The sequence below is a fragment of the Blennius ocellaris genome, assembly GCF_963422515.1.
Source record: "Blennius ocellaris genome assembly, chromosome: 21".
NCBI lineage: Eukaryota > Metazoa > Chordata > Actinopteri > Blenniiformes > Blenniidae > Blennius > Blennius ocellaris.
This window is the reverse complement of record NC_137670.1, coordinates 2630017-2655059: the sequence shown is the minus strand read 5'-3', so window position 1 is coordinate 2655059 and position 25043 is coordinate 2630017. Positions and strand designations below refer to the sequence as shown.

The 25043-nt window shown below is 45.8% G+C and overlaps 1 protein-coding gene across 6 annotated transcripts; it reads left to right on the top strand.

Annotated features, from left to right (window-relative positions):
* The first annotated feature begins 1158 nt into the window (after positions 1–1158).
* Positions 1159–24056, top strand: fbrs (fibrosin). Of its 6 annotated transcripts, none has more exons than XM_080517566.1 (18): positions 1159–1859; positions 8545–8721; positions 9028–9054; positions 9391–9420; positions 10612–10660; positions 11541–11898; positions 12845–13071; positions 13971–14224; positions 14325–14369; positions 14792–14890; positions 16006–16074; positions 16281–16319; positions 16768–16839; positions 16920–17073; positions 17795–17875; positions 18500–18583; positions 20377–20593; positions 20994–24056. In XM_080517566.1, exons 1-18 carry the CDS (start codon positions 1557–1559, stop codon positions 22552–22554), a joined length of 3846 nt encoding a protein of 1281 aa, XP_080373692.1. In that variant the 5' UTR covers positions 1159–1556; the 3' UTR covers positions 22555–24056. The 6 variants fall into 6 exon arrangements, with proteins under 6 accessions (XP_080373692.1, XP_080373691.1, XP_080373690.1 ...); XM_080517565.1 differs by having other exon boundaries at positions 15991–16074; XM_080517564.1 differs by having other exon boundaries at positions 14774–14890.
* Positions 24057–25043: the final 987 nt, after the last annotated feature.

Sequence of the window (25043 nt, the reverse complement as noted above, 5' to 3'; positions counted from 1 at the left end):
GATAGAAATCCCTGTCATGTGTGTTGCAGGACCGCCCTCATCCACACGGGGGCGGTAAGCCCAGGCCGAACCGCAGAAGAGCCGGCCCGCTGAGTGAGGAAGAAGAGCAGCGCACACAATGCACTGCACGGCTGACAGGGTTGTGTCTCCCTCATTTCCACGATAAATCTCCAATTCGGTGGCAATTAGTGAGCGGAGCAGCAGCGGAGCCGCTCCGTGCCTCGCTGCCTTCACCTGCACGGCGGAAGCTTTGAGCCGAAACGTCTGCGAGCGGCTGCACCTTCTCCTGAACCCTGGATTACAGAGGCTGCCTGGAGGAGCTGCCCAGCCCACCGGGGGCTCGGCCGACACCCCGCTGTATGGAAATCCACACCGAGGCTTTAATATTCGGGCCCTCATTTTTTTCTTTATAATGGTGGAAGAACAAAAGATGAGTTGCGTGAAAGGGAAACGGGACATCGTTTGCGGTACCCTTTGGTTGGTTTCTAACGTATGATAGCGTCTCTGATTTGCTGCTTCCTTAAAAATTAGCGATAGTTACATTCGCTGGCTAACAGCTGGATGTGCTAACGGAGTTAGCCGGGGTGCTAACGTTACGTCTTTCCTTTGATGTAATTCAACTATCGGCCATCAACAGCTCGACAGCAGGGTACATTCTGCCCTCGTATATGCCCGGTGAGAGCCAGCTCCGCGCGTTCGGGCCCGGTTCGTCAGCTTTACCGCGACAATTTAGAGAATAAAGGTAAATTCTTGGGATTTGGGGCTGAATGTATTGTATCGAGTTAGCCGTGCGAAATGCTATCGGAATGAGCTAATTGGCTGTCGTTAGCTCGCAGTGGCACGTCAAATCAAGCCGACAGCTCCTCTCGGCCCCCCGATTAAATCTGCATAAAGTGTCAAAATTAACACCTAAACCCTCGGGTCGGCGTAAAAATCATGACACGGCGGTCGCAGGTGCACAAATAACGGACGTCTGCGCTCGCTGGCCTTGCTAACGTTCTGCTAACTGGGAGATAAATTTGTCATCGTGTGTAGAAATACAAAAAGGAATCCTGAGATTCGTAACGAATCGATTGCTATTTTCTAGGTTTTCCGTTCGTGGTTGACGTCCGGGGAGGGAGGGTGGGGGGGGATTTGGTCCGCTTTGTGTGAGCCGCAGCTCGAGCAGTTTTTTTTTTTTTTTGTTTACATGCTGGAAACGGGTCGGTTCTGCGTGTCGGCTAACGTTAGCTTCCTGCCAGACAGTCTGCGATGTCCTGACGTCCGCGTGCGCGTCGTGCGTGTGTAAAAACCCTCGCGTGGCTCCCGAAGTTTGTGTTCAGATTCATTGACATGACTCTCAAATTTCGCCGGAAGAAAGGCGCCGATGCCAGCGGACTGTTGTCAGCGGACGGTAAATAATAGCCACTGGTTCCATTAACGCCATTTTAACGTGGGCTCCCCCTCTGCGAGGGCCCGAGCGCTGCCGGTCTGATCTGCGGTTCGGTGCCTCCCACCGGACCCGGGGGACTCGATTCAAGTGCCCGGAGGCACGACTAGAGGTGGCGTTTTTAACCATGGAGGGCCCGAGCCGGAGCACCGGGTTCAGGCAGAGCCGGCGGTCCCGCTCGCAGCGCGACAGGGAGCGGCGGCGGAGGCGAGTGGACTTGGCCGAGCAGCGGGCCACGTCCCTGTCCTCGGGCTCCGATCGGGAGGCGTGCGGCACGAACAGCGTCCTGGGGCCCGGTGGGAGAGAGTGCCGGCCCGGGTTCGGGAGACACAGGCCTCCACGGCGGAGGAAGAGGGAGTCGGTGTCCTGCGAGGAAGACCTCATCGACGGCTTCGCCATCGCGAGCTTCATCAGTTGGGAGGCACTGGAGGTAAATCTGCCCTTCAAAGACAAAACACCATCACAGACCCCATTCCTCAACAATTAGGTTACTGGAATCCTTCACTTCAACACAAACTCAGACACAATATACATATTTTTGACCATTTATTTAGCAGCTCAATAAACATGATGTTTTTCTTCCTGACAGGTCTTCTGTTTAAACATAATCATACATGCTAATGCTAAACACTGGACCTAAAGCTCGAGGCAAGTTTTAAAAACGTTTCTCTGCAGAACCTCCCATCATAGACATCCAGCAAAATGCAATAACTGCAACTACTTTATTTGCATAAAATCCTAGACCGCAGTATTCAGTTTTTCCGACATGTCAAAAATGTTTGAAATGTAAAGTTCACACGCCTTCAGCAACGTCTGAGGCAGACATAACTTCATTGAACCCAAACTGCTGTCTGTCAAATCTGCAGAAATGCCATTGCACCATGAAATCATTTTGATGTTCGATACTCGCACTGCAGCTCACTAATGGTATTTTCATACAAGTGGCTTTTTGCTTAATACATGCATATACATGATGATGTAAAACATGGCAGTGGAAACTGATCACAGCTGAGCTCAAAGAGCCATTTCTCTTTACTTCAGCAGTAGGTGGAGACCAAAAACAAAGCGAGTAACTTTTAAAAAAAGCTCGGAAAGACTTCATAAGCACAGTTCTGATTAAATGTTTTGAATGATTTACGTTTATCTTGACCAGCGGGACGGAGAATGTGCTCTGATGGGGAGCTAAAAGGCAATAAGTCAACAGTTCTGTCACTTTGCATGCCCTGTTGGCTCCATTGCAGTGGCATTACTCTGGAATAAAATTGATTTTAGTATTCATCCACTATATTCCCATCGTATCTACAGAAATATGAAAGTCTAAACAAAGCTGGATAAAGTTTTGATAATTGATATCGCAGTTGCAACTCACTAGTAATGATATCCTTGAAAAAATTAAACGGTTCTTCATTTGAAACATAAATGGTGATGTGAAACAGCAGCTGAATCTGATCGTTTATGAACTCGAGGTGAGCTGGTGGAGCCAGTTTTTAAATTGGGAAACGGGTGGAGAGCAAAAAGAGAGCGAGCAGGTTTTAGAAAGGTTTCACTTCCCCACAGAAAGGCTTCATCGGCACTGTGCACTTGAAGCCTTTTAAATGAATTATACGTAACTTTACCAGCATGGCAGATATCCATACAGACGTCTTTAGTTACAGAAGGCAATATCTGCATTCAGTCATTTCCCAGTTTGATCCCTGGTGGGAGCAGTACGGAAGCAAAGTGTATGTTCTTTTGGTGCAGCTGTTAATTTTTAAATGCTGTAAAATACAAAAGACACTTATTATTTGATTCATATGCCACTTAAGAGCACCATGTTTGCTCGGTGGAGGGAATCTATGCATTTTTCCTTGCGATGGTAGAACTCTGTCAGTGTTTCTGTTATAGATTTGTTTTTGTTGTTGTTCTTTTTTGGGGGGGGGTTAGGTTACAAAAAAGTCGTCAGAATCACATTTTTGTAACATGTAGCAGCAGTCTTGTATTTTTTAATGACTGGAACTGAAGTAGAAGAACCTTCCCTTCAAGAAATATGCAGTTATACTAAGATACAGCAAATACATCAGTTGAGTCGACTTAAAGAACACCTAATGCTGCTCTTGGTCATCCTACAGCCTTTAGTTGGAAGATGTTGGCATTTCATGTGGAAAAATACACATTTAAGATAAATCTGCCTTATGAAATCTCGTTGCAACAAAGAAGAATTGATCGCATCTACTTCTATTTAAAATGAATTTGCATATAAAGTCTGTTAACTGGGCTACCTGCTGTTAAAAAGGGACAAGTTGCAAATGTTGACGTAGCAGGATTTTCTTCTTACTCATATCCTCGGTACTAAAACTTAAGTGTGTGACATTAAAATATTTGAATAATTGATTTAATTGCAGATGGCTACAGGCTAACTGGAAAAACCTTGCTTTTATTTATGTACACAAACTACTACGTGTCTTTAAAATCATTATCATGTCGGCCTTCCTTTGCCCTGGTTGTTAATTCAGTAGCGCAGTTCACGTTGTTCGTTTCATGTGTACAACATTTCTTCGCCAAACATTGATTAAAACCGTGATTTAAAACTGCTGAGATACGTATTCGTCTCCCTACTAATATTATCCGGGGGTCATCAGTGGTATTCTTGTTTGTTATGGACCCGTAAGCTCCCTGGAAACAAACCAAACTACACACATTTAGAATGGCAGAAATCTGTAGTTTGTGTCCATCTGTGTATTGGAGCATATTTCTGAAACATAATGAGTACATGAGGCATATTCAGCAAAGATCGTAAAGAAACGGCCCAGTATTAGAATTTCAGCTGGTGTAGTGAAAAGTCAAATTGTCTTTCAAAAATCAACTGCACCATCCACAAACGGTTGTAAAGCATTATGACTTATGTTCACACGGCAGGTGTCTAAATCCTCAATCACAGTTTTTTTTTTTTTTAGATTAAATTACACATGATAGTAACGCTGAATCAGGCAGTGAGAATACCACTTCATGTCTATTGAGGAACCGTTCATTGAGATTTCCGTCTGGTTTGCTCCACAATCCAGAAACATTCGTTTCAGGTTATTTTGAGGCTGGAAATGTCTTGTATTTGGAGAAAAAGGTGTTTGTGGTCTGGTTCTACTGGCCTCGGGCAGCGGGGATCAGCTCCAGCACCCCCTGACCCCGGGTAGGGCCGCCGTGGAGGAGATGGATGGACAATTAGAAATACGGCTCAGTTTTGTATAAGATGTGGCAACGGCATCATCTATTCTTTACAAAAATGTAGTTTAATTTAGAGGTTATTTTAATGAGATTAGTCTGTTTTACACCTTCACACAGACCTTCTTCTATTTAAATTGTTGCAGAAATGATTCACACTGGTTTTAAATATATAGATGATCTTGGGTTGAGAATTAAAATTTTCCAGCGTTTTGAGGAGTGCCTTTTTCCAGAGTGAATTATGGTGTCGCCGTCTTGATTTTGGCGTTTCTGCACCCACCTTCAGCTGTCATGCGTCGAACACCCGCATTAGTAACACAGCGATTGATCACGTTCTAATGTAGCACGGCAGGCAGTTGGCACAAACCTTTCCCTTGCTTTATTTGAATTGATCAGCGTGCATTTACTTCATCCCCTTCTTCGTCACTCCTCTCCAACCCGTCACATTCTCTCTTTGCCTGAAGCAGAAGGCGCCCATGTTTTCCCCAACTTGTACACCGCGTTCAAAAAGAACACGCTTCATTCATATCATTCCCTAATCAGAACTTGTGCCCATTTTTGTTTTATTCAAACAACGCTGCAAACACAAGTCAGACAGGTTTCAAAGTTTGTGAACCTCATCCTTGTCTGAGTGTTTCGAGTTGAACTCGCTTCTTGTGTACAACACGCCCTGTGTGCGCTTTGTCGTACAGGAAACGTTCTCACTATCTCCTCGATCAACTTCTCAATTCTTGATTGATGAGATACAACCAGGACGGCATCTACAGGCACCCTGACGTGCAGCTCACTTGGTTTTGTACTACAAAAAGCGCATTTGGGTTTAAGGGGATTTAAGGTTGTTGAATGCAGGTTATTATTTTGGTAACTTGCATGATCTGCTCCCTTTTTCAGTCATCCTGAGTTTCTCTGAACGCTCCGGTGAACCCGTCCCTTTACATGTTGTCACTGCGAGGAATTGTGGGGCAGCATGAGCTGGTCTCCTTTGATAACGGATGCACCAGTGGCTCCTATACTAAAGGAGGCTCTAAAAGAAGCAACGAGCCACCTTTCCTTTGCTTATTGAGAATTTGGATGGTCCTTATCACGAGAAACACTTCTGGGGTTCAGGAGAAGTGGATAGGTGGGACTTTCTGGACGTACCCTTGGTTTTAATTGTTGGTCTGACAGTGATGTTTCTCTTAACTCAGCCAGAGGTGACGGCTGCTATGATTTACTGAAATACTCACGAATAATGTTTTCATGCATGTCATTCTCGTTCAGACACCTTCAGTGAGTAAAGAGAGAAACTAACCGGGAATAGAGCCGTTGTTGTTTTTAGGGTCCATGTGCAGTGAAAAAATTCCGCATGATAATAGACAATATGGATTCACCCACATTCGGAATCTGCAAACGATGGTTTTAGTGTAATTTTGATTGTCATCATCTGTTGCATTTCTATTGGTTGTTGGCTGCTGTAGTGACAGTGGTCATACTGCATGGTGCACCGGCGGTCGACTCTTGTGTGGTTTGCGACTGTGACGTTGGATAATCTGTTTTACTGATGTATGTCGTCGCCTCAAAGGGAGGAGAGCTCTGACCGACGGCTGCTTTTTTTTTTTTTTCATTTTTATGAAAGAGAACACGATGATATTAGCCGCTTCCTTCAGTTTGTCATTTCGGATCAGAAGATGATTCCTAATCAAACAGCTATGTCCACAACTTGTATACCACGTTGCTCAAAAGGAAAGAACCTGGTAAAACTGGTTTACACTCGTGTTGCTTGCATAAACTCCACCAAACACAGACGGGCATCGCAGGTCGGCACCCAGAGGCTCAACGGCTGAGGAAACACCTGGCTCTGTCTGAGGAATGTAATATATATCCGCGAGTGAGACGGAACAACCCTGACGAGACACAAAAATGACCCTCAAGAGGAGCGGGACGATTAGAATGTTCCAAAAAAACCATGCAGAAATGACCAAAACATTGAGCAAAAAAGCATTATTAAGCTGCGATACAAAAAAAAGCATCTCAAAAGACAGAATAGCGACAGAGACATGAATGCACCTTTAAAATGACCACAAACTGTCAGTGACCGTTTTTTAACCCCATTCCTCTTAATTTGTCAAACCATGTCCTCTTCCCTTCAGCCAAATGTGTAAAAGACTGCAGATTAAACTCTTCAACCCTCAGTGCTGTTGCATGCTGGGAGAAAACCATAATGCCTCTGACCAGCCCTTAAAATCCCCAGAGGCGTCCCTCTGATGGCTTTTACCGATGACTTGATCATTCCTGTCCTCAATTTGTGAGGCGTTGACGAGCAAAATAACTTTTTAGAAGGTAAAGAATACAAGACAAAAACCAATACAGCCTAATTAGCAAGAACTAATTCATGGAATGTCCAAATGAGTCGTTGATATGTAGCTGCTTTCGTGATTCTCCAACCGAGTGAGAAACTGCTGGACTTTTCTGTGACCTCTGCTTGAGGATACGACGCCAAGTTATTTGTCAGCAGGTTGTGTTGTAAATCTTGTTTATCCACAAGCACTCGTGTACTTCCACTGTTCTCCGGGAGAAATGAGGCAGTGAGTATCCAGATTGATGTTTGGTCATCACATGAAACCCTCAAGTTAGAAAAAACAAAACACTGGCCTGAAATTGCAGCTGTACCTTGTTATCTTTATTTTAAAGTTTAAATTGCATTTCCCCTGATGGGTGGGAAGAAATAATCAGGGTGACCTGGATTTGTTTAATTTAGCCGTACCTCACACTGCCGTTCATCACTTTTCATTTCCAGTTTAAGGAACTCGATTTTTCAGTCATTCAGCTTAACAAGATCAACAAACAAGAGAACAGCAGGCGGAAACCTAAAGCTTTAAAGCGAATGGGAATGGATTTCATTCAGCTTTTTCTCAATAAATGCATAATTCTAAACTGACTTATTACATCTCTCCACTTCACATCACATTTTCCTCAGTATTATAAGTCATCCTGTCTTCACCTGGACTTGGATAAAAGTGTAGGAAATATAAAGAGGCTCCCTTGTTGCGCTGAGCTGAATTCACCTTTCATTTTCAGACAAAAAGCACCAAGCTGCCACATTTAGGCATAAGCAGGTTTTATATTGATATAGAGGAGGAATTAGATGAAAAAAGTAAATGGCGTGATAAGTGAACATGCAAAACGACTGCGGATATTTCTGTGCCACAGATAAATAAGACACTTCTGTTGTTAACGTTCTTGTCTCGCTCCTGTGGAGGAAATATCAAGAGGCTGCGATTTTTACAACCGAGCTGATTCGTGGTGTAAATTCCAATCAGGAAATAAGCTCAGAGAATTGAGTTCTCACAGCTTGGCCTCAGTTGTCCCCTTGTCACTGTCGTGTTACAAGAAGTTTGATGAATGTGTCTATTCTTCTCTTTGATTTAATTAGTCGTTGCCTCAGGAGATGAATCTTACCGGTATGTAGTCAGAACGGAGGAAGAAATGACAATTTAGTGTAGCAAATGAGGTTTTTTTTAGCCCCGTAGGATGTAGATTTTCTGAAAAATGGAACTTTGGTTTTCGAAGGGGGCTGATTACTTATGCATTCCTTCATATTATATGTTCTTGATCTACTGAGATCCTTCTAAATGGGATTGACACCGTATGCAGTACCCTTGATTAGAGGTCACACTTGACACTGCTACGAAGCACGCCATATAATTGAATGTAGTCACAAACAGCTGAAGTAATGGCCTCCTGCAGGCTGCACAGCATTGCATCATTCTTTCTATTTTTGAGTCCTTTCACAGTAGGAACCAGGCAGAAAATCAGCCACTCGGACAACACATCTTAATTATGGGGACATTTTGTTTGGGCCTCTGGTTGCAGGTGAACACATTCACGCTCATTTACACTCTTCGACACAATGCTTTTAATCCCTCTTCTCTTCCCACCAGATGGACTGTTCTCTGAAGCCCAGTCAGCGGACTGACATGCTGGGGCGGAGGAACAAGGGGAAGCGAGGGCCGGAGGAGAACGGCGGCGGTCCGCTGTCCGAGCCGGAGGAGGGAGCCCCGCACAGCTACTCCAGCAGCTGCTTGAACAAGAGCCAAAACAAGAGGAGGAAGATAGAGGTGAATACTCCGCTATTTATAATCGTCTATTTAAATTTGTTCCTGCACAATGTGTAGTTTAGGAAAAAAAAGAAAAAGTAATTCAGAGCACCCTGTCTTTTACTGAAGAGACAGGAAACTGTCTTTAAAGAACAAAGAATCGGAAATCACAAGTTCTAAACTGCTAAAATGTGAATTGAAGAGACAATTGGTTTGTTTTTCCCCCTGATCCTTTAGTGTCGGAGTCTTTGGTGACTGGGCCTGCCGACAATTTCAAAGTGTGGAATTATTAAATCTAACTGAAGCTAACATATTCTTTATTTCCAGGGGCATCCTCTGGAGACGGGCTATATTGTAAGTTTACTCTTCTATTTATTTGTACTGCTTGTAACTAAATAAAATGTCGCGTCAGGAAGATTTGGGTTTGATGGATTTCTTTTTTTTTTTTTCTCTCTCTCCTTGGCAGTAACTCTTCTGTCATAGTTTATTACACTTGTTGTGGAGAACATGCATTAGTGGTGATGAGGTGTGTGTGTGTGCAAATGTTTCAACTCAATTTGCCAAGTATTTATTGCCAAGAAGCTTTTTTTGCAACAAAGTAATCTCCGTAACATGCCTCTTTACTTTTTGTATTTAAAAAAATAAAATAAACTTAATATTGTTTTTGCATTTCTATTATTTTTGTTTCAGTGTGACACAGAGAGCGACACAGGAGACAAGGTGTGTACTGTTTACTGTCTTCTCAGTACGTATTAGTGTTGTCTCATTAAGAAGTGGAGGTATGACTTATGAGAGCAGTTTGTTTTGTTCTAGAACTTTGAATACTATCCTGCTCAGACTGAAATGGGTTTCTCTTGACAGTTTTGCGTTCGTCTCCAATATGATGCTTTTCACATACTGACATGTGTTGAAGGCCCAGTCTTAGTTCCAGCTCAGACTTCCTGGTGCAGGAAATAGTGGAGGATGCAAATAATATGATGCCACAAAGGTTTAACAAAAGTAGGAGCTCTAGATGTTGTATTAAAACAGAGTTGACAAAGTTTGAACATTTCCATGTGTGTTTCTGGCCTCTTGTAAATGGCACTTTTGCTTACAATGAGCTGCAGTAATAAAAAGATCAAGATCCATCCATCCTTGCTTCCTGCTGAGTCACAGCGGCGTTACAGACAATAGGAGCGCTGAGACATCCCTTCCACACATAACTTCCTCTGTAAACCGTCCCAAAAGCCACGGAGTTCTAATCTCACCCGTGTGGCCGAGTGTTCACGGCCGTGGCGCCGTTCCCCGGCTCCGACCAAAGTTGAATAAGAGGACGAACGTTTGCAGTGTGGTTTGGTTTGTGTTGACCAAATGATCAAGTAACAACATGCTGGTCAGCAGCTGTGATGTACGTCCTCTGATGTAACGTCTGCAGGGCGGCTGTGTGCCGCCATTCATGCAACGCAGTGCAGGTTGAATGGTCACAGAGGCGTTTTTACCAGTTAGAGACTCACGAGCAACAATGGAAATACAGGTCCCAAGAATTCTACATTTATGCACAGGAACTATGATACTTGCAAGAAACTCTAAAGAGGCACAGCATCTAAAATCAATCATGTATAGTTTCTGCCACGTTCACACATGCGGCGACAGAGGAGCACCGGGGTTTTGTCAGCCTGACCACATCTCTCCATCTCTTCCTCTCTAAAGAGGCGATGCCATCTACGTCTAATTTAATCAATTGGCTCGTCTTCAGTTTCGTGATAAAAGCTGATATGGGCTCTGACATGCTCAGTCTAACCATGATATCCCTAATCTCTGAAAGCTCTGAGGAATTGTTTTCTGTTTTCGACTCAGTTGTTTTTTTAATTTGTTATAAGTAACAGTTGGGGAATATTTGCAATGATATTCTTGTTACTTTCTGCTCCGCAGGCCTCTGACAACGACATGGATCCGGTGTTCACAGTCAGCACAAGAAAAGGTTTGAGAAAGTCACAAATTCAGCTTCACTTAATCTGTGTCTGCTGCTTTACACTCCCACAGCTGCAAAGTGACATATCGGTGAGGGAGTTATATTTAGATCTGAGCAGAAAATGAGTCAAAAAGACAGTTTTGGCTTTCTCTCTTTGATCATTGCTGATTATATCTGCATCTTTACAATGAGAGAGCGCAGCAGGACTCGGGTTACTGTCGTTTAGACGCGTAATGAAGCACGGAAGAATCTGGATTTACATTGTGATGAAGAAGTCGTTTATTTTTAGGGAAACAAATGTAAAAAAAAAACATCCTCCACCACTGTGCGTTCAGGGAGCCTTTACTAGACCTGCAACTAACAGTTGTTTTACTGTTTATGTTGCTCTAATAGACTACATCTGGTCATTTCCACAGATTTTGACACCCCTTTTCACAAAGTAATTAAGATATTTAACATGACGATCCTAAAAGAAAAACATACTAAAACTGTGCTTACATTAATGAGTATAACGGTTCTTTGTAAGTGACAATGTGTCAATATTAAAGATGTGGCCAGTGTATATAGTGAATAATTGACCAGATTTTCTGCAAATACTAGAATATTTTCAGGCATTGTACTGCATGGGTTGCTGACGTATTTATTTGGTGCAAAGCGCCTCGGACAAACTGAACATTGCACCTGTGAAAAATGGTGAATGGACTTCACTTATATATAGCGCCTTACAGCTGTGTGAGCAGCCTGAAAGGACTTTACGTAGTTCATCACATTCACACACCATTGGAGGAACCGTCTATCGATGTGTCACATGTTGCTTATACAGAGTTTTGCTGCGTGCAGTTACATTAGTGTCTTGCTATTTGTGTTGACTGCTGTTCCCCCTCTCCAGTTGTGGATCCCACCCCCTCAAATGTGGGAACTTCCATGGGCAAAAGCTGCTCACCTTTACCGGCGCGCTGTGGCGGCGTGTCGCGGCTGATGGTGACCCCGCGAGTATCCGGCTTGGAGCGAAGTCAGGAGAAAAGCCTTGAGCCGCACTTCCCGGAGCCGGTTTCTTCTTCTACCTCTTCTGCCTCCTTCTCTTCTTGCCTGCCTTCCCACTCCACCGTCACCGCCTCCAACACCGTCGCCCGGTCCAGCCCCGTCAACGGGAACAGCGGCCGCCACAACGGCAGCAGCCCGCCGCTCTCCAAACCCAAGACTTTCCTTCTCACGCTGTCTGGGCGATCTCACCCCATCTACAACAGGTCCGTCACACACAAGGTCCTCCTTTCACTGGTTGGTTTCATGAAAAAAGAAACAAAACTGTGCTTCCAGTGCGGAATACTTTAAAGCTGCCACGCCAATCAAACACAAGAGATACCCAGACAATTTTCCAAAATTAGCTTCGTCTAATTGTAAGTGCTTTTGTTATGCAAGTCGCTGGAAGGAAAAACCTTCACAGCTGTTGCTGTGAAAAACACTTATTGATGTCGGATTGAAGGCGTTAATCCCAGGTTTCCCATCTGTCAGGAGAAAAAAAGGCAGAACTACAAAACGGGGTAATGGTGAGATGTGAGGGAAGGAAATGCACATCAGGAACTGCTAGCTGGGTAGTCATATGTTCATTCAGGGAGATTAGAGGTGACGGACCGCTGTAGAGGAAGCCACTTCAATTATGTAAATGTTTTTCTGTAAAGTGTTTAAAGCAGCACATCTAAGAAGGGGAACCGAGCCCAAATGTAACTTCTATGAAAAGACTATTCAGTGAATCGGCTGCGTATTAACTTGAGGAACCTCTGATGGTGAAAACCAGGATCCCCGAAACGAAATTCTTGAAACCTTGTATAAAAACCCCAACATGATAACCTCTGAAATGAAACCAGAGGACGCTCCAACAGGGAACTCAATGAAGCTCATCTCCTAAAAACAAAACATGTTCTCCTCGAATAAGGAACCAGAAGAAACTTCATAAGAAACGGTAACTTTGAATAACCTCCTCTATGAAAGGCTAGGAGCATCTAATAAAAATAAAGTAAAATCTAAGGAACCTCTACTTAGACCCTCTGGAATCTCCAATAAGAAACTCTAGAAGCTTCCAATTTAGAAACTTCAACCTTCAATAAGACACTCGAGCCTTTAATAAGTAATCCAAGAACGTTGAAGAGGTCTGTGATTCATTTCTTCTTCCCCCGTCCTCGTTTCTCCTCACAGGAGTGGCACCCCCGTCAAGCCTCCATCCTCATCAGTTGCGTCTTCCTCGTCCTCGGTGCGGCCCCCGACCCCCTCCACCAGTGTGTCTCTGCCCTACATCCGGGGCTCAGGATCCTCAGGACCGCTGCGACCGCCGTCCAGAGCCGGCTCGGGGGCCTTGTTCACGTCTTCGCCCGGCCTTCCTCCCCCGCCGCCGCTGCTCCAAGGTCCTGCCCACTCAGCAGCAGGTGCAGGCAACAGAAAATATGATGTTTTCCTCCCCTGTTCCTCTCTGTTGGTTTCTTCAGTGGTGACTAATATACTACAGAAATAAACCGGTTCCATACTTCCTCCTGCACCGTCCCGGGGCAGTTCCGGAAGTTGTGTATTGATGAGCCGAGGTCTGATCACATAAGCGATTTCTCCTGTGTCGTCAGTAACGGGTATTCCCTGCGCTGAATGCAAAGCATTGTGGGCCCTCGAGGCAAATGACACACAGCAGAGGCGAGGTGTCAGAGTAGATTGAACCCAGTCCAGACAGACAAGTTATGAAACGTCGTCTACGTCCTGTCTTGTCAACCGCAACAGCTGGCAGAGTATAAGAATAGGAACGGGCTTCTGTCGTATTCCAGCGTGGAAGAAAAAAGGCTGAAGCTTCGTCTCCGGGGTCACAGAGGAGTCGCACGACTGCAGAAATAAGGAGTTTCCCTGCACACATTGATCTGTCCACTGTTCAGCAGTATCGCTGTGCAAACTGGATTTGAATACCTTGATACATACAGTAGCAGCAGGAGCGAACATTTGAACACATCATAGTTTTGTGAGCCGCTTTAAACCTCTCAGGTCCTGCAGCCACCTGTAAACAGCACCGAAGCACATCTGCAGACACTGACTGCTCGTACTCATCTAGTCCTTTAACTCTTACGTTATCGTCAAATGTTGACTTTTCCTTCCCGTTGAGCTTTTTCACGGTACGAACCGATGTTATGAAAGCCATTTGATTGTATGTTGGCCCTTTGAAAACAAAGTTTGAATTAAATGGAATTGACGTTAATCGTGGAAATATTTTCCATTTTGTGAACTCTTGGTATTTTCTATTGTGTAAAAAATGTTGAGCTGCAATTTTTTTTTTCTTGCCTCCACGCAGAGCGCGAGGGCCGACGCAGCGTCCCCGGGCCCGAGAACAACGCGGCGGCGGCGGGCCGCTCCACCCCGGGCGGTCCCGCCGCCTCGGCGGCGTCGAGCTCCGCTTCAGGTTCATCGGGCCGGACGTCCCAGAACCAGCCGAGCATCCCACAGCTGGCCTTCCAGTTCCATCAGCACAACCACCAGCACCAACACACGCACACACACCAACACTTCACGCCCTTCCTGCACCCCACAGCGACGGCGCCACCCCTGGTGAGACGCCCCGCCGCCTCGTCTTGGAACATTACAGGCAAAAGCGTCTGATGGGAGATTTCAACCCTCGTTGATTTTTTGATTTTTTTTTATCTTTCAGTTTGAAAAGTATGCAGGCAAAATGGACGGGCTCTACCGACATCCAGTGAGTATTTACTAATAAGTAATCAATGATATGAAACTGGCTGTATAATATTTTTAAAAAGGCCTGAGAATAGATTTGAATCATTTGTCTGAGTGTTTTATCTTCTGGATGTATTTTTAGGGGGAAAAAAATCATAGTATTCTTTTCTGTGCTTATTGGTTGCTAAACATTCTTTAAAGAAAGGATTAGACTTGAACCTTAAAAGGCAATAAAAGCATTTTAGTGAATACCTCATTCTGTGGCTCGCTGATTAGCCTCAGTAGATTTCTTAGTTGTGAAAGTGATTTGTGTTTAGATTTTCTATTTTCAGTTAAATGTTACCACTGTCCCTTTTTCCTTTTTTTAACACCGCAACATATGAAAATGTACTCACCATCTTCACCTGTTAACTTGCAACTGAGCAGCGCCCGTTTGGGTGTCAGTTCTTCCCACAGTACCCGCCGCCCTCTGTGCCGAGTATTCAGCCTGTGATTCCTCCCACCGGCCCTTTCAGCTCTCTGCAAGGAGCATTTCAGCCAAAGGTGAGGGAACTGCAGCTGGAGGCATCATTGTTTGTTATTGAGATGTCTCGCATTACTCTTGTGGGGAAATATGCAGACTGGTGATAAGAATATGAAAAATGTGATTTAAAGCCCTCTACATGGACACAAACAAATAATTCAAGAAATCATGTAAATAGTATAATGCAATGTTGCTACTTCAGTAAAACTAATAATTGATGTTTGTTGGTGTTTTATTGCCATTTTAATTGTTATTCTGTGGCTGCAGAAAGTCGTCCTGTGCTGTATGTGGCCCTTGATCTAAAATGAGTTCCACAGCCCTGGGCTGCTGCATTCAGTAAAAAATACCTTTCCCCCCCAGAGTGTTGCAGACAGTCTTGTCATTGCACACTAGAACAGTCTGAGCACTTTAGATACACCTTTAAACCAACGTAACTTCAATCTTCTTTTTTTTTCGGTGGATCTAAAAATACATTTTAATAGCATCAGACTTGATTAAGATTACAATCAGGCTGCAGGCCGAACTTCCCCAAATCTGACCTTTTTACACACATGGAAACTAGACCTGCTTTTGTTTTTGGTCGGAACAGCACAAATCTGATTTTATTTATTTTAACGACTGTCATGTGTGGCCTGAATGTTTAATCGTCAGCCAGTTTCTGAAGTTATCCGATTACTGAAGTGACAATCAAAGCAGCGTAATGTCACACACTTCATTAGATCACGGAAATCTCGAGACGTAGATTCTGCCCCAATACTTCAATATCTTTATATGTTCCTGTAAATCTGATGTACTTTATAATTTGTGTTTAAAGCAAAGTAAATGTAGAAACCTGATATGAAATCGTTCTGTGAGTGGATTAAGTTAAAGAAGGCAAGTATGACGTGCCGCAATGGAAAGGCAAGCAAGAGGGGAGAAGAAATTCATATTCATTGAAATGAGAACCCTGAACACGGCTAAAGCGACGGCCATAAGCGTCACCGTGTTCAACCAGACCAGGTGTTTTGAAAACAACAGGATGTTTGTGTCCTGTCTTGACGACACATGCGGAATGATGTGGGATTATTAACGTAGGTTGAAGAGGCTGTGGCTCATGTGTTGTGCTGTGTGTGTGACACAGCCTCTTGTCCCTCAGGGAACGGGTCCTGACATAACTGCACGACTCGGGGTTGTGCCTCATCACCTGCAGCCCAAAGACCCCAGGGTAAGGACCGCCGCCGCCGCCGCCTCGCTCGGTCTGCGTCGTCACGGCGCCTCTTGTTTGCACTCGGCTCGTAGGAGCCAGTTTTAACCTGCGACGTGCTGCAGCGCGGGCCTAGTCAGTGCAGTAAAGAGTGCGAAAACGTTTGCCCCCATAAAAGAGTGAGCTGTGTTTATTAAAAGTGGTCTCACACTTGTGTTCTCTCGTAGCTAACTGATCCATTTGGGACATCGTTGAAAATCAGTAATGTAAGCAAAAACAGACGTTTCTGAAATCCTTTGGCTTCTGAAAACCTTCAGCCTGTTTTTACTGTGTCACTGCTTCACTCACTCTTTGCACTTACCTCACTTGTAATCTTGACTGCTACTGGTCTATTCTCTGCCCTTGCACACTCAGTTGGATACCCAGAAATGACCCTGTCTATTATACATGTGCCTGCTCTTTCTCCTGTATCCCTACTAACTCATTTTCACCGTCTCTTTTTTTCCCCTTTCAATGCATATTCCCGAGCTTAAGCTTGAACGGTCACGAGTAACTTTATATCCAGCTGCAAAAACCTCGACCTTGTGTCGAGGCTAGCCGAGATATTTCTGAACAACATCTGACTTTGTGTGCAAAGGCTTCAAAGTCGCCAGTGCCAGAACAACATCGTAAAGCCGTCTGATTTTTTTTTTTCTTTTTTTTGTTGCTGTGCAGAAACCGGGGAAATGGTGCGCTATGCACGTACACGTGGCCTGGATGATCCTGAGCCACCAGAAAAAAGTAAAGGTGAGCGTTTAACTTTCAAAATGGCTTCACTCTGAAGGGCCACCGGCTCCCTAAACTCTGAATGCGTCCTTCCTTTTCAGCTGATGCAGGCTGACCCCCACAAGTTGGACTTCCGCAGTGATTTGCTGGCCCGCTTCCCTGGACCCGGGGGACTGGGTCAGCTGGGGCACATGGGGGGGCCCCTGCCTCCCACCCATGACCTGACCAGACCTCCCAGTCTCTTCTCAGCAACAGGTGTGTGCTTCTCCCTCGCAGGATAGTTTTTTATTTATTAGATGGAATGTTTTACCTGCAGGATGTGAGCAGATCTCATCAGTTTTTGCAGCCTTTGCGTACAGTTTCATTTAAGTTTAAGGAAGGCTGGATACTCCCTGGACAGGTCAAATACACGTAAAGAAGAATTCTTATCTCGGATGACAATTTGCAGAACTTATAAAAAACAAAAAGAAAAGTTAATTAGAAGTAAGGAAACCAGACGTCTGGAAATCTTGGCTAAAAAATCAAGTAAAGAACCAAAGATTCTGCTGTTCTGTGTTGCTCATGTTAAAAAAAAACTCTATATTGTGTTGATTTCAATCAGTCAGGGAGATCAATTGTTGAATGTGGTGTCAAGTTGTCATTAATTCTTCTCTGTAGCCACGTGGACCAACATGACCATTTCATTTAATCAGAATATGCAAATTAGGTCAGATGTACTTCCCTCACAAGCTTTGGGTTCTAATGAACCTTTACATTTACAGCGTGACTTCCTGATTGCAACTCTTCAAAATTGATTATTGGGGGGAAAAAAGACCCTGTTACCTCATTTCTAAAGTTTGCTGACACAAAAAAACAGGTCCTGAAGAATGTGTACGCCACTTCTCATGCAAAGTTTGTGATTTAAAAACAACTTTGCTTAATAATGTGTGTACCGCTATGTCAATATCTCACTTGAATTTGAATTCCTTCCTTGAAGGTGCAGTCAATCCGTCCTCCGCTCCCTTCATCTCTCCGTCGACGCCACACTCCTCTTTCCTCGCACCGTCTGCACACTTGGGTAAGAGGAACTCAGTTTGGTCGAATGATCTGCACTTTAAAAATCTTGCAGGAACACAATCTTTCAACAACAAATGCTTTAGAGACCTGTTTTGCTGCCTGATGTTGTTTATTGGTGCTGTTTATATAGATGTATATTTCACTGTTTCCTTTCTACATTCCAGACTTCGGGAAATGTTATAGATGTTTAACTTCATTCCATAGTTACCGCAATCACGATGTAAAAATAATACATTTAAATTCTTGTAAATTTTTTAGTTTATTTATCATGACTGCAGAAATAATTGGAAAAAAATATTTAACTTTTGAAATTTATTTGGCTGGTCTTTCAAAAATATTAAAATAATTACAGTGAAATGAAGTTTTATCCATTGTGCACATTATTTGCCATTACATAAAAAAGTGTGTAACAGTAACAGTGGACCAGCTCGTATATTCTGGTCTTGTCCCCTTATCAGGCTTTTATCGATTACTAACATACATGAATACAAGATAAAAAAAAAAAAAAAAGAATCTTGTTTTTGCTCATAGTTTTTTCATTGACTCCCCTGTAAAGTAGATAAAAGCTGTTGCCTGTCGCCTCCCTCCTCCCAGTGCGTCTGACGGGATTATCTTTGTGTCGTAGATCCGTACGGTAGATCGCCGCCCTTCACCTCGCTGGGGACGCTGGGCTCCGGTGCCTTCGGAGGACTCGGCAGCCCGACACTGGGTCAGTCTGATAGGAGACCCTCACTTCGTCAATACGTCTCTATACAGCAACTTTCTTCTGGGATCGACGGAGTCTGCGATTGCCTCTTTCCATCTTTCTGTTTTTAAACATCTACCCCTCTTGTCCCTCTCGGTTTATCTCGATCTATCCATCGCCTGCTCCGTTCCCCCTCGTACGTCTCCAACTATATTGAACTGTATTTATCTTTCGTCGTCTCTGGTTCCCTCCATTGTTGCGTCTTTATCTGTCTCTCTTTTGCTCTTTGATCTTAAACTATCTCTCTCTTGGTATCTGTCACTCATTCTTACTTTATCTCCACATCTTAATCTCTCCATTTCCTGCTCCATATGGCTCATTTCCTATGAAGAACCCAGACTTGGTTCTCTCCTAACTGAACTGGTTGGTTCTTCCTGTGTGACCAAAAGCTGCTCCTGACTGTCTCATCGACGCCGCCTTCATTCCATTCAACTGGAAGCTGCATGTCTTTATCCTGAACTCTGCTGGGGCCTGTAATGGTTCCTCGTCTCCACTCGGGGAAACGATCCCTGCGTCACATGGGTCAAACGCTGGCTGGGTATTTTCGTATGAAGTTCAAAATTTGAGGCGATCATGTGAAATAACTGCTTGGAGGAGTTTGAACACAGCAGCTGTGTTTTAATCGGGTTACAACCTTGGATGAACTGATGTCTGACGTTCTGATTTCAAATGGAAACACGCATATAATACACGGTTAAGTTATGAACTGTGAAAACTGACTAAACATTAAGAAAAGCCAGTCAAATCTAAATCTTTTTGGAGAGTCTCATTGGGAATCAATTAGACGTTGTATTTTAAGGTGCTTGAAATGAAAGATTTCTGACCAGAGTCATCACATTAACATGCTGGTTGATCCTGCAGAGTGGACAATAAATCTGAATAAACATCTTTGCTCCCGAGGCACCCAAATCAAGTGGATATGGTCAGTTTGGCTGCTGCAGTGAGCAGATGACACACCAGATAGAACCCATCAGGAAGTGTCTCGCCTCTCCGGCCACACCAGGAAATTCTGTCTGGGAAGAAACCAGAAGGAGAAACACTTTCTCACACTGACAAAACCACAAAATTCTCTCCAGTTAAACTCAGACATTTTTTTGGTCGTTTCTCTGATCTGCCATTAAAGACGAGAACATTATTTACAGCAGCCGATAACGTCACACACTCGTCAGGATGGAGCTTAAATAATCTAAACCTGTCCAACACATTCTGCTACTATACAACTCGTGTGTTTTTGTGAGATTTCTGTGACTCAAGGATTCGAGCATCGTTAAACACAGACTGGCTCATTGACTGAGATAATGAGAAATGTTGACAAGCCGAAACAAGCTCATCAAGTCGCAGTGAAGATGAGAAGCTACATCTTGTTTTTATTTTCATTTTAATATAAATACCGTTGCTGCTCATAATACAGCATGCCACCACACTTGTGTGTTGTGGTTTTCTTTCATATATGTAAATCTGATGTTGAGCTGTAATCAGGGAGAGTGTTCAGCCTCTTTGATGGTCCCAGTGCAAAACAAGTGTCATATTTTCAAAGACGCGAATAATAATTATAAAGAGACGTGGACTCACACAGCTGGTAACGTCTTTACATTACTGGTTACAGACGCTTGACGGTGAGTCTCGGCTGAACTCCTCCGATGTTTCCTGGTTTTACAGTTTTGTCCACGACTGCTTTATGTTGCAGATCAAAGTGTGAGCACGTATCCACAGTGTTGTTTATTTCTGACCAGGTGAACGTTGTCTCCTGTCCACAGCGAGTTCTGTGTTTGGCCATAAAGACCCGCCGCCCGGCGTGGTGGGAGGCATGTCTGCTCCCAACCACCACGATCCCTGGAACCGCCTCCACGGCGCCCCGCCCGGGTACCCCGCCGGCCCCAGCTGGGCCAAAGGCCCCGAGAAGAGGGACGAGAGGGATCGAGGGAAGGATGGAGAGAGGAGAGACATCCCCCACATCAAAGATGAAAAAGACAGGTGGGACACTGCAGCCGTGATTTTACGAGTTTTACTGTCAGAGGGACTAATTCTCTTTAACATGCAAGTGATTTGGAGCTGAGATGAAGAACTTTTTCCACAATAAAACCATAAAAGACCCGAGGAACTCGATGTCCTCATCCAACTCTTTTTGGAAATTTAACTGAGTGGAGGAGAAATATCATGGTTAAGAACAGACTGCAGTTTTAATAAATCTACAATCAATTCTGATGCGGTGAAGCAATTTTGTATTCAAAATAATGGAAATATTGACTATATTGCACAGTAGCTTGAATAAATACATTAAAGTAGAATGGGATAAAAATGCTAATGTGCGATGTTGCTGCATGCACAGTAATGTTTAAAAACTAAACGCTCTTGTGCTCTTCTTGTTTGGCAGAGACAATATGCTGTACGGCCGACCCCCTGTGAGAATGTCTCCGGTGGGGCCCTCCTTCAAGCCCCGCAGTAGCACCCCGGTGTCCCACGTCAACGGCCACAGCAGCTCGCTGGGCGGCGGCGGCGGGCCCATGGAGGACCTGACGCGCAGCCTGAACCGGGACCGCGACGCGGACAAGCGGCCGCCGCCCGCCATGTCCTCCAGGGGGCCGCCGCTCGGCCCCTCGTCTCTCGTAGCAGACCGAGACAGGCCGCGGTCGTCCTCGTCCTCTGTCCTCACCACCCCGCCGCTCTCCGCCCGCTCCGCGCCCTCCCCCTTGGACCTGTACCCCCGGCCCATGGGTCCCAACGCACACGGCCTGCACAGCGAGTCCTCGCACTCCCAAAGAGACGGTAACGCCGCGTCGTCCTCCTCCGCCTCCGTGGCTTCTTTGTCGCAGGCCAAGAAGTCGGACCGGACCGCCACGCCGGTCTCCAAACCCCCCCTGCTGCTCCCGCCGGTCAAGGTGAAGGAGGAGCGGAAGGAGGAGCCCGAACACATCCCCATCACCCTCCCTCCCCCGATGCCCAGCCACGGCTTCGACCGGCCCAACAGCCACCCGCACCCGCACCACCACAGCTCCGGCACGCCGTCCTCGTCCTCCCTGTCGCTGACCCCCACCCCCGGCGTTCCCCTCCCCCCCCAGACTCCAAACCATCAGTCCCACCACCAGCACCTGTCCCTGCTGGACCGCTCCCGGGCCCTCGAGGCCTACCTGGGCAGCACCGGCGCCGCGGGCCTGGTGATGGGCCCGGGGGGGGAGCGTTTCGCCCACGGCCATCACCAGGGACCCCCGCAGGGGCCGCACACCTACACCTGGGACCCCTGGAGGGAGCTGGCGGCGCAGCAGCAGCACCAGCGCCGGGAGGCCCTGGCGCTCCGGGCGGACCCCCACCTCGCCCTGCGCTCGGACCCCCACCTGGTCCGCCTGATGCAGCACCAGCGCTTTCTGGAGGCGGAGAGGGTCGCCGCCGTAGCCGCGGCGGCGGCGGCGGCAAACCCTCACCACCCCCCCACTTCTACCTCCTCCTCGGGGGTCCGCCCTGAGTTCGGCCTCATGGCTCACCACTTCGACCGCCCCCCTCAGCTCGGCCCCCCGGGGGGCGGGCTCATGGACGAGGAGCAGCGCGCCCAGATCCTGAGGGAAGACTTTGAGCGGGCTCGCTACTTCGGCATGCACCCCCACCTCCCCCACGGCGCCCACCTCTCCGGCCCCTCGCACGCCGCCCACCTGGAGCAGCTCCACCCCAGCCTCCTGTCCCACGGCCTCCCCCCGGGGGCCTCCGGCCCCCCCCAGCACCACCTGTACTCCCGCCTCGGCCCGCTCAACCCGCACCACATGCCCAACGGCATCCTGACAAAGACCCCCGCGGGCCTGGTGGGGGCGCTGTCGGTGGGGGCGCCGCCCCCGCTCATTCCGTCCGTCACCAGCCGGTCGGCCACGCCGCCCCGCGGCTCCAGACTGGCCGGGCCGGGCGAGCTGGCCCTGTACGGCGGCCACAAGGACGGCGAGTCCAGATGATAGTGCAGGGACAACACTGGAGGAGATGAAGGGAAATGTCAGGATCACTGTGCTGCTCTCAACCTGCCCCCCCCTCCACCCTTCTCCTCTCTGAGACTACTAAACTCTGCCCCCCCGCCCCCCCCACACCAGCCCCGGTCCACCACCGGCCCCGTTGAACCAACAGGAAGGGTTGAGCCGGCGGGCTGCAGCGGGATGCAGGACTCGGACTACGGCCAATGGTTCTATCAGTGCAATTTAGAGGTACATGGTTTCTGTGCATCCTTGTATTGTATTCTTTATTTGAAACCGGCTGTTGGTTCCTACTGGGTTGAGAAAAAGCTGCGCGAAGAGGCAGAGGACGGCTTCCTTCATTCGTCAGGTGAATTTGGGTCCCAGGCCTTTCCCCCCATCCCCCTACCCCCCCGGGTGGATTGGATTAAACGACTTCCAGAGAGACGGACGTTCCGCCGCCCCCGAAGACACGATCAGCTCGGTTCTCCACTCTTCCTGAATCAGCCCTGCTTTAGGTATCGTGGATGAGGTTTCTTTCGTTTTCTTTTTTTTAGAAACAGTGGTGAAAGTGGTGCTTTCCGTTCTGTTTTTTTGTGTCTTTGTCATTGTGAGGCGGCAGATCACCGATGAGACCAGTCGACTAGGATCAGTAAGCATCATACCTCAGTTTCCCGCTTTACTCCAAGCCTTCAGCTGCACTGGTATCCACACCCACCCTCTTTGGCTTCTTTTCTTTTAGTTTTCTAAGGATGAAATGAACTTGTGCTACACTGTGTGAGTGAACACAGTCTTTTTAGAGCTTCCTGTAACTGTCTCCCCCAGTCTCCTCTTGACTCTATGAGCAGGACCAGATTATAGTAGTCTAGAGAAATTGCCTTTGTAATTATTATTCTTAACATTAATTATCTTCTATAACAATAAATATATTCACTGTTATGTTACTTGTCATTGTTTCGGGTATCAACCAGTACTCTCTCCCCCAGTCCATGTTTCAAATCATGCAAAGGGACAGACGACGGTCTGTCTCACCGGAGACTCTTGTTGAACGTTGAAGCCGTTTCCACTGCGACCTCTGGCCTCGTCGAGGATCTCGCCGACTACTGTTATTAACGCTGAGCGGGAGGGAGCTTTGCCTGTGTGTTCAATGGTTGTGTGTCGTCTCCATTTGGGGCCATGGGAGCCTTGTACATTGAGCTTGTCGAGTTGTTTCATCCAACAGAACTAAGTTATATACACGGACGGAGAGGTGGGACGTGTGCTGACGAACTGAAAGAAAAAAAAAAAAAAAATCATATAAGGACTTGTGTCCGAGGACAACTAGACAGTGGGTATCCTGAGAGGGAGAAGACTGGGTCAATTATTTTAATATGACCATTTTATACCTTTCAAACCCCTCCCCTAGAGACCACAAAGATTAATTATTAAATGAATTGTTGTTTACTCTGTTGTGTGGGTCATTTCTTCAAAATCCTCGACGACAAACCACTGAGGATTATTTGACTTTTAGGGGTCTGAAATGGTCTCTAAGCATGATGATGGAACATTAACCAAACTTGTTTGGACAGAAGTGGATATTTGATCCATTTCTCAGCAGCGTCCTGCAGATTCTCAGCAGAAATATTTCATTTCAAGAACTACAGTCAAATCGGAATATCCACTTTAAACTGAGTGCTGCATGAAAACAAATTGATACCAGCTGAAATATCCTTTAAATCTTTTAATTGTTCTATTTTAGTTGTATTTTGAAAACGCACCATATGAGTGCTGCCATGTACCGATGTCGGTCCTCATTTTTTTGATTCTCTGCTGGTGAAGTCGGGGCACAGGAAGATGAGTTTGTGAGGCGAGACGGGAGATTTGTCCTCAGGCGTGACGATTGACCGCCAGCGTCCGACCGCTTGGTATTCCGAACAGGCGCAGGTGAGGAGGTGACGAGGAAATGTTTGTGAAATAAAGGTGTAAGAGTTGATTGGTAACTGCAGGTTGTAGACCTACAAATTCTATCTCCACAATGGACCCCCCCCCCCCCCCCCCCCTCCTCTTGCTTTGACTGCTATATAGTGCTACCCTGATCATGTCTCAACTCCACTTAGAATAAGATTATTAAATTTAATTTTGTATGTCATGAGCTTAATCCCAAGATGCACATACAAGTGCTAAAATAACATTTTGACATTTTACCTGGTTGGACATTAAAATTAATTCTAAATGTCATTATTTCCTGTGATTTTTCTGTTTTCTCCGACATGAGAGCTTTTTATTAACATGAAATCTGTAGTAGTGTTGATGGATCGTGCTCTCATATCAGAATCCTATTTGCTGTAGGGTGATTATAGTTTGTCTTCGTCAGGCAAATGGATCATGTAAAGCAATGAACCATTCAGTCTGCAGAATAAACAAAAAAAGTCAATAAATGAAAAATAGTCTCTGACCATAATGCTATTCATGTCACTCAGTTTTGGGAATTGTTTAACTTGTCCAGAAGAAAAATAACA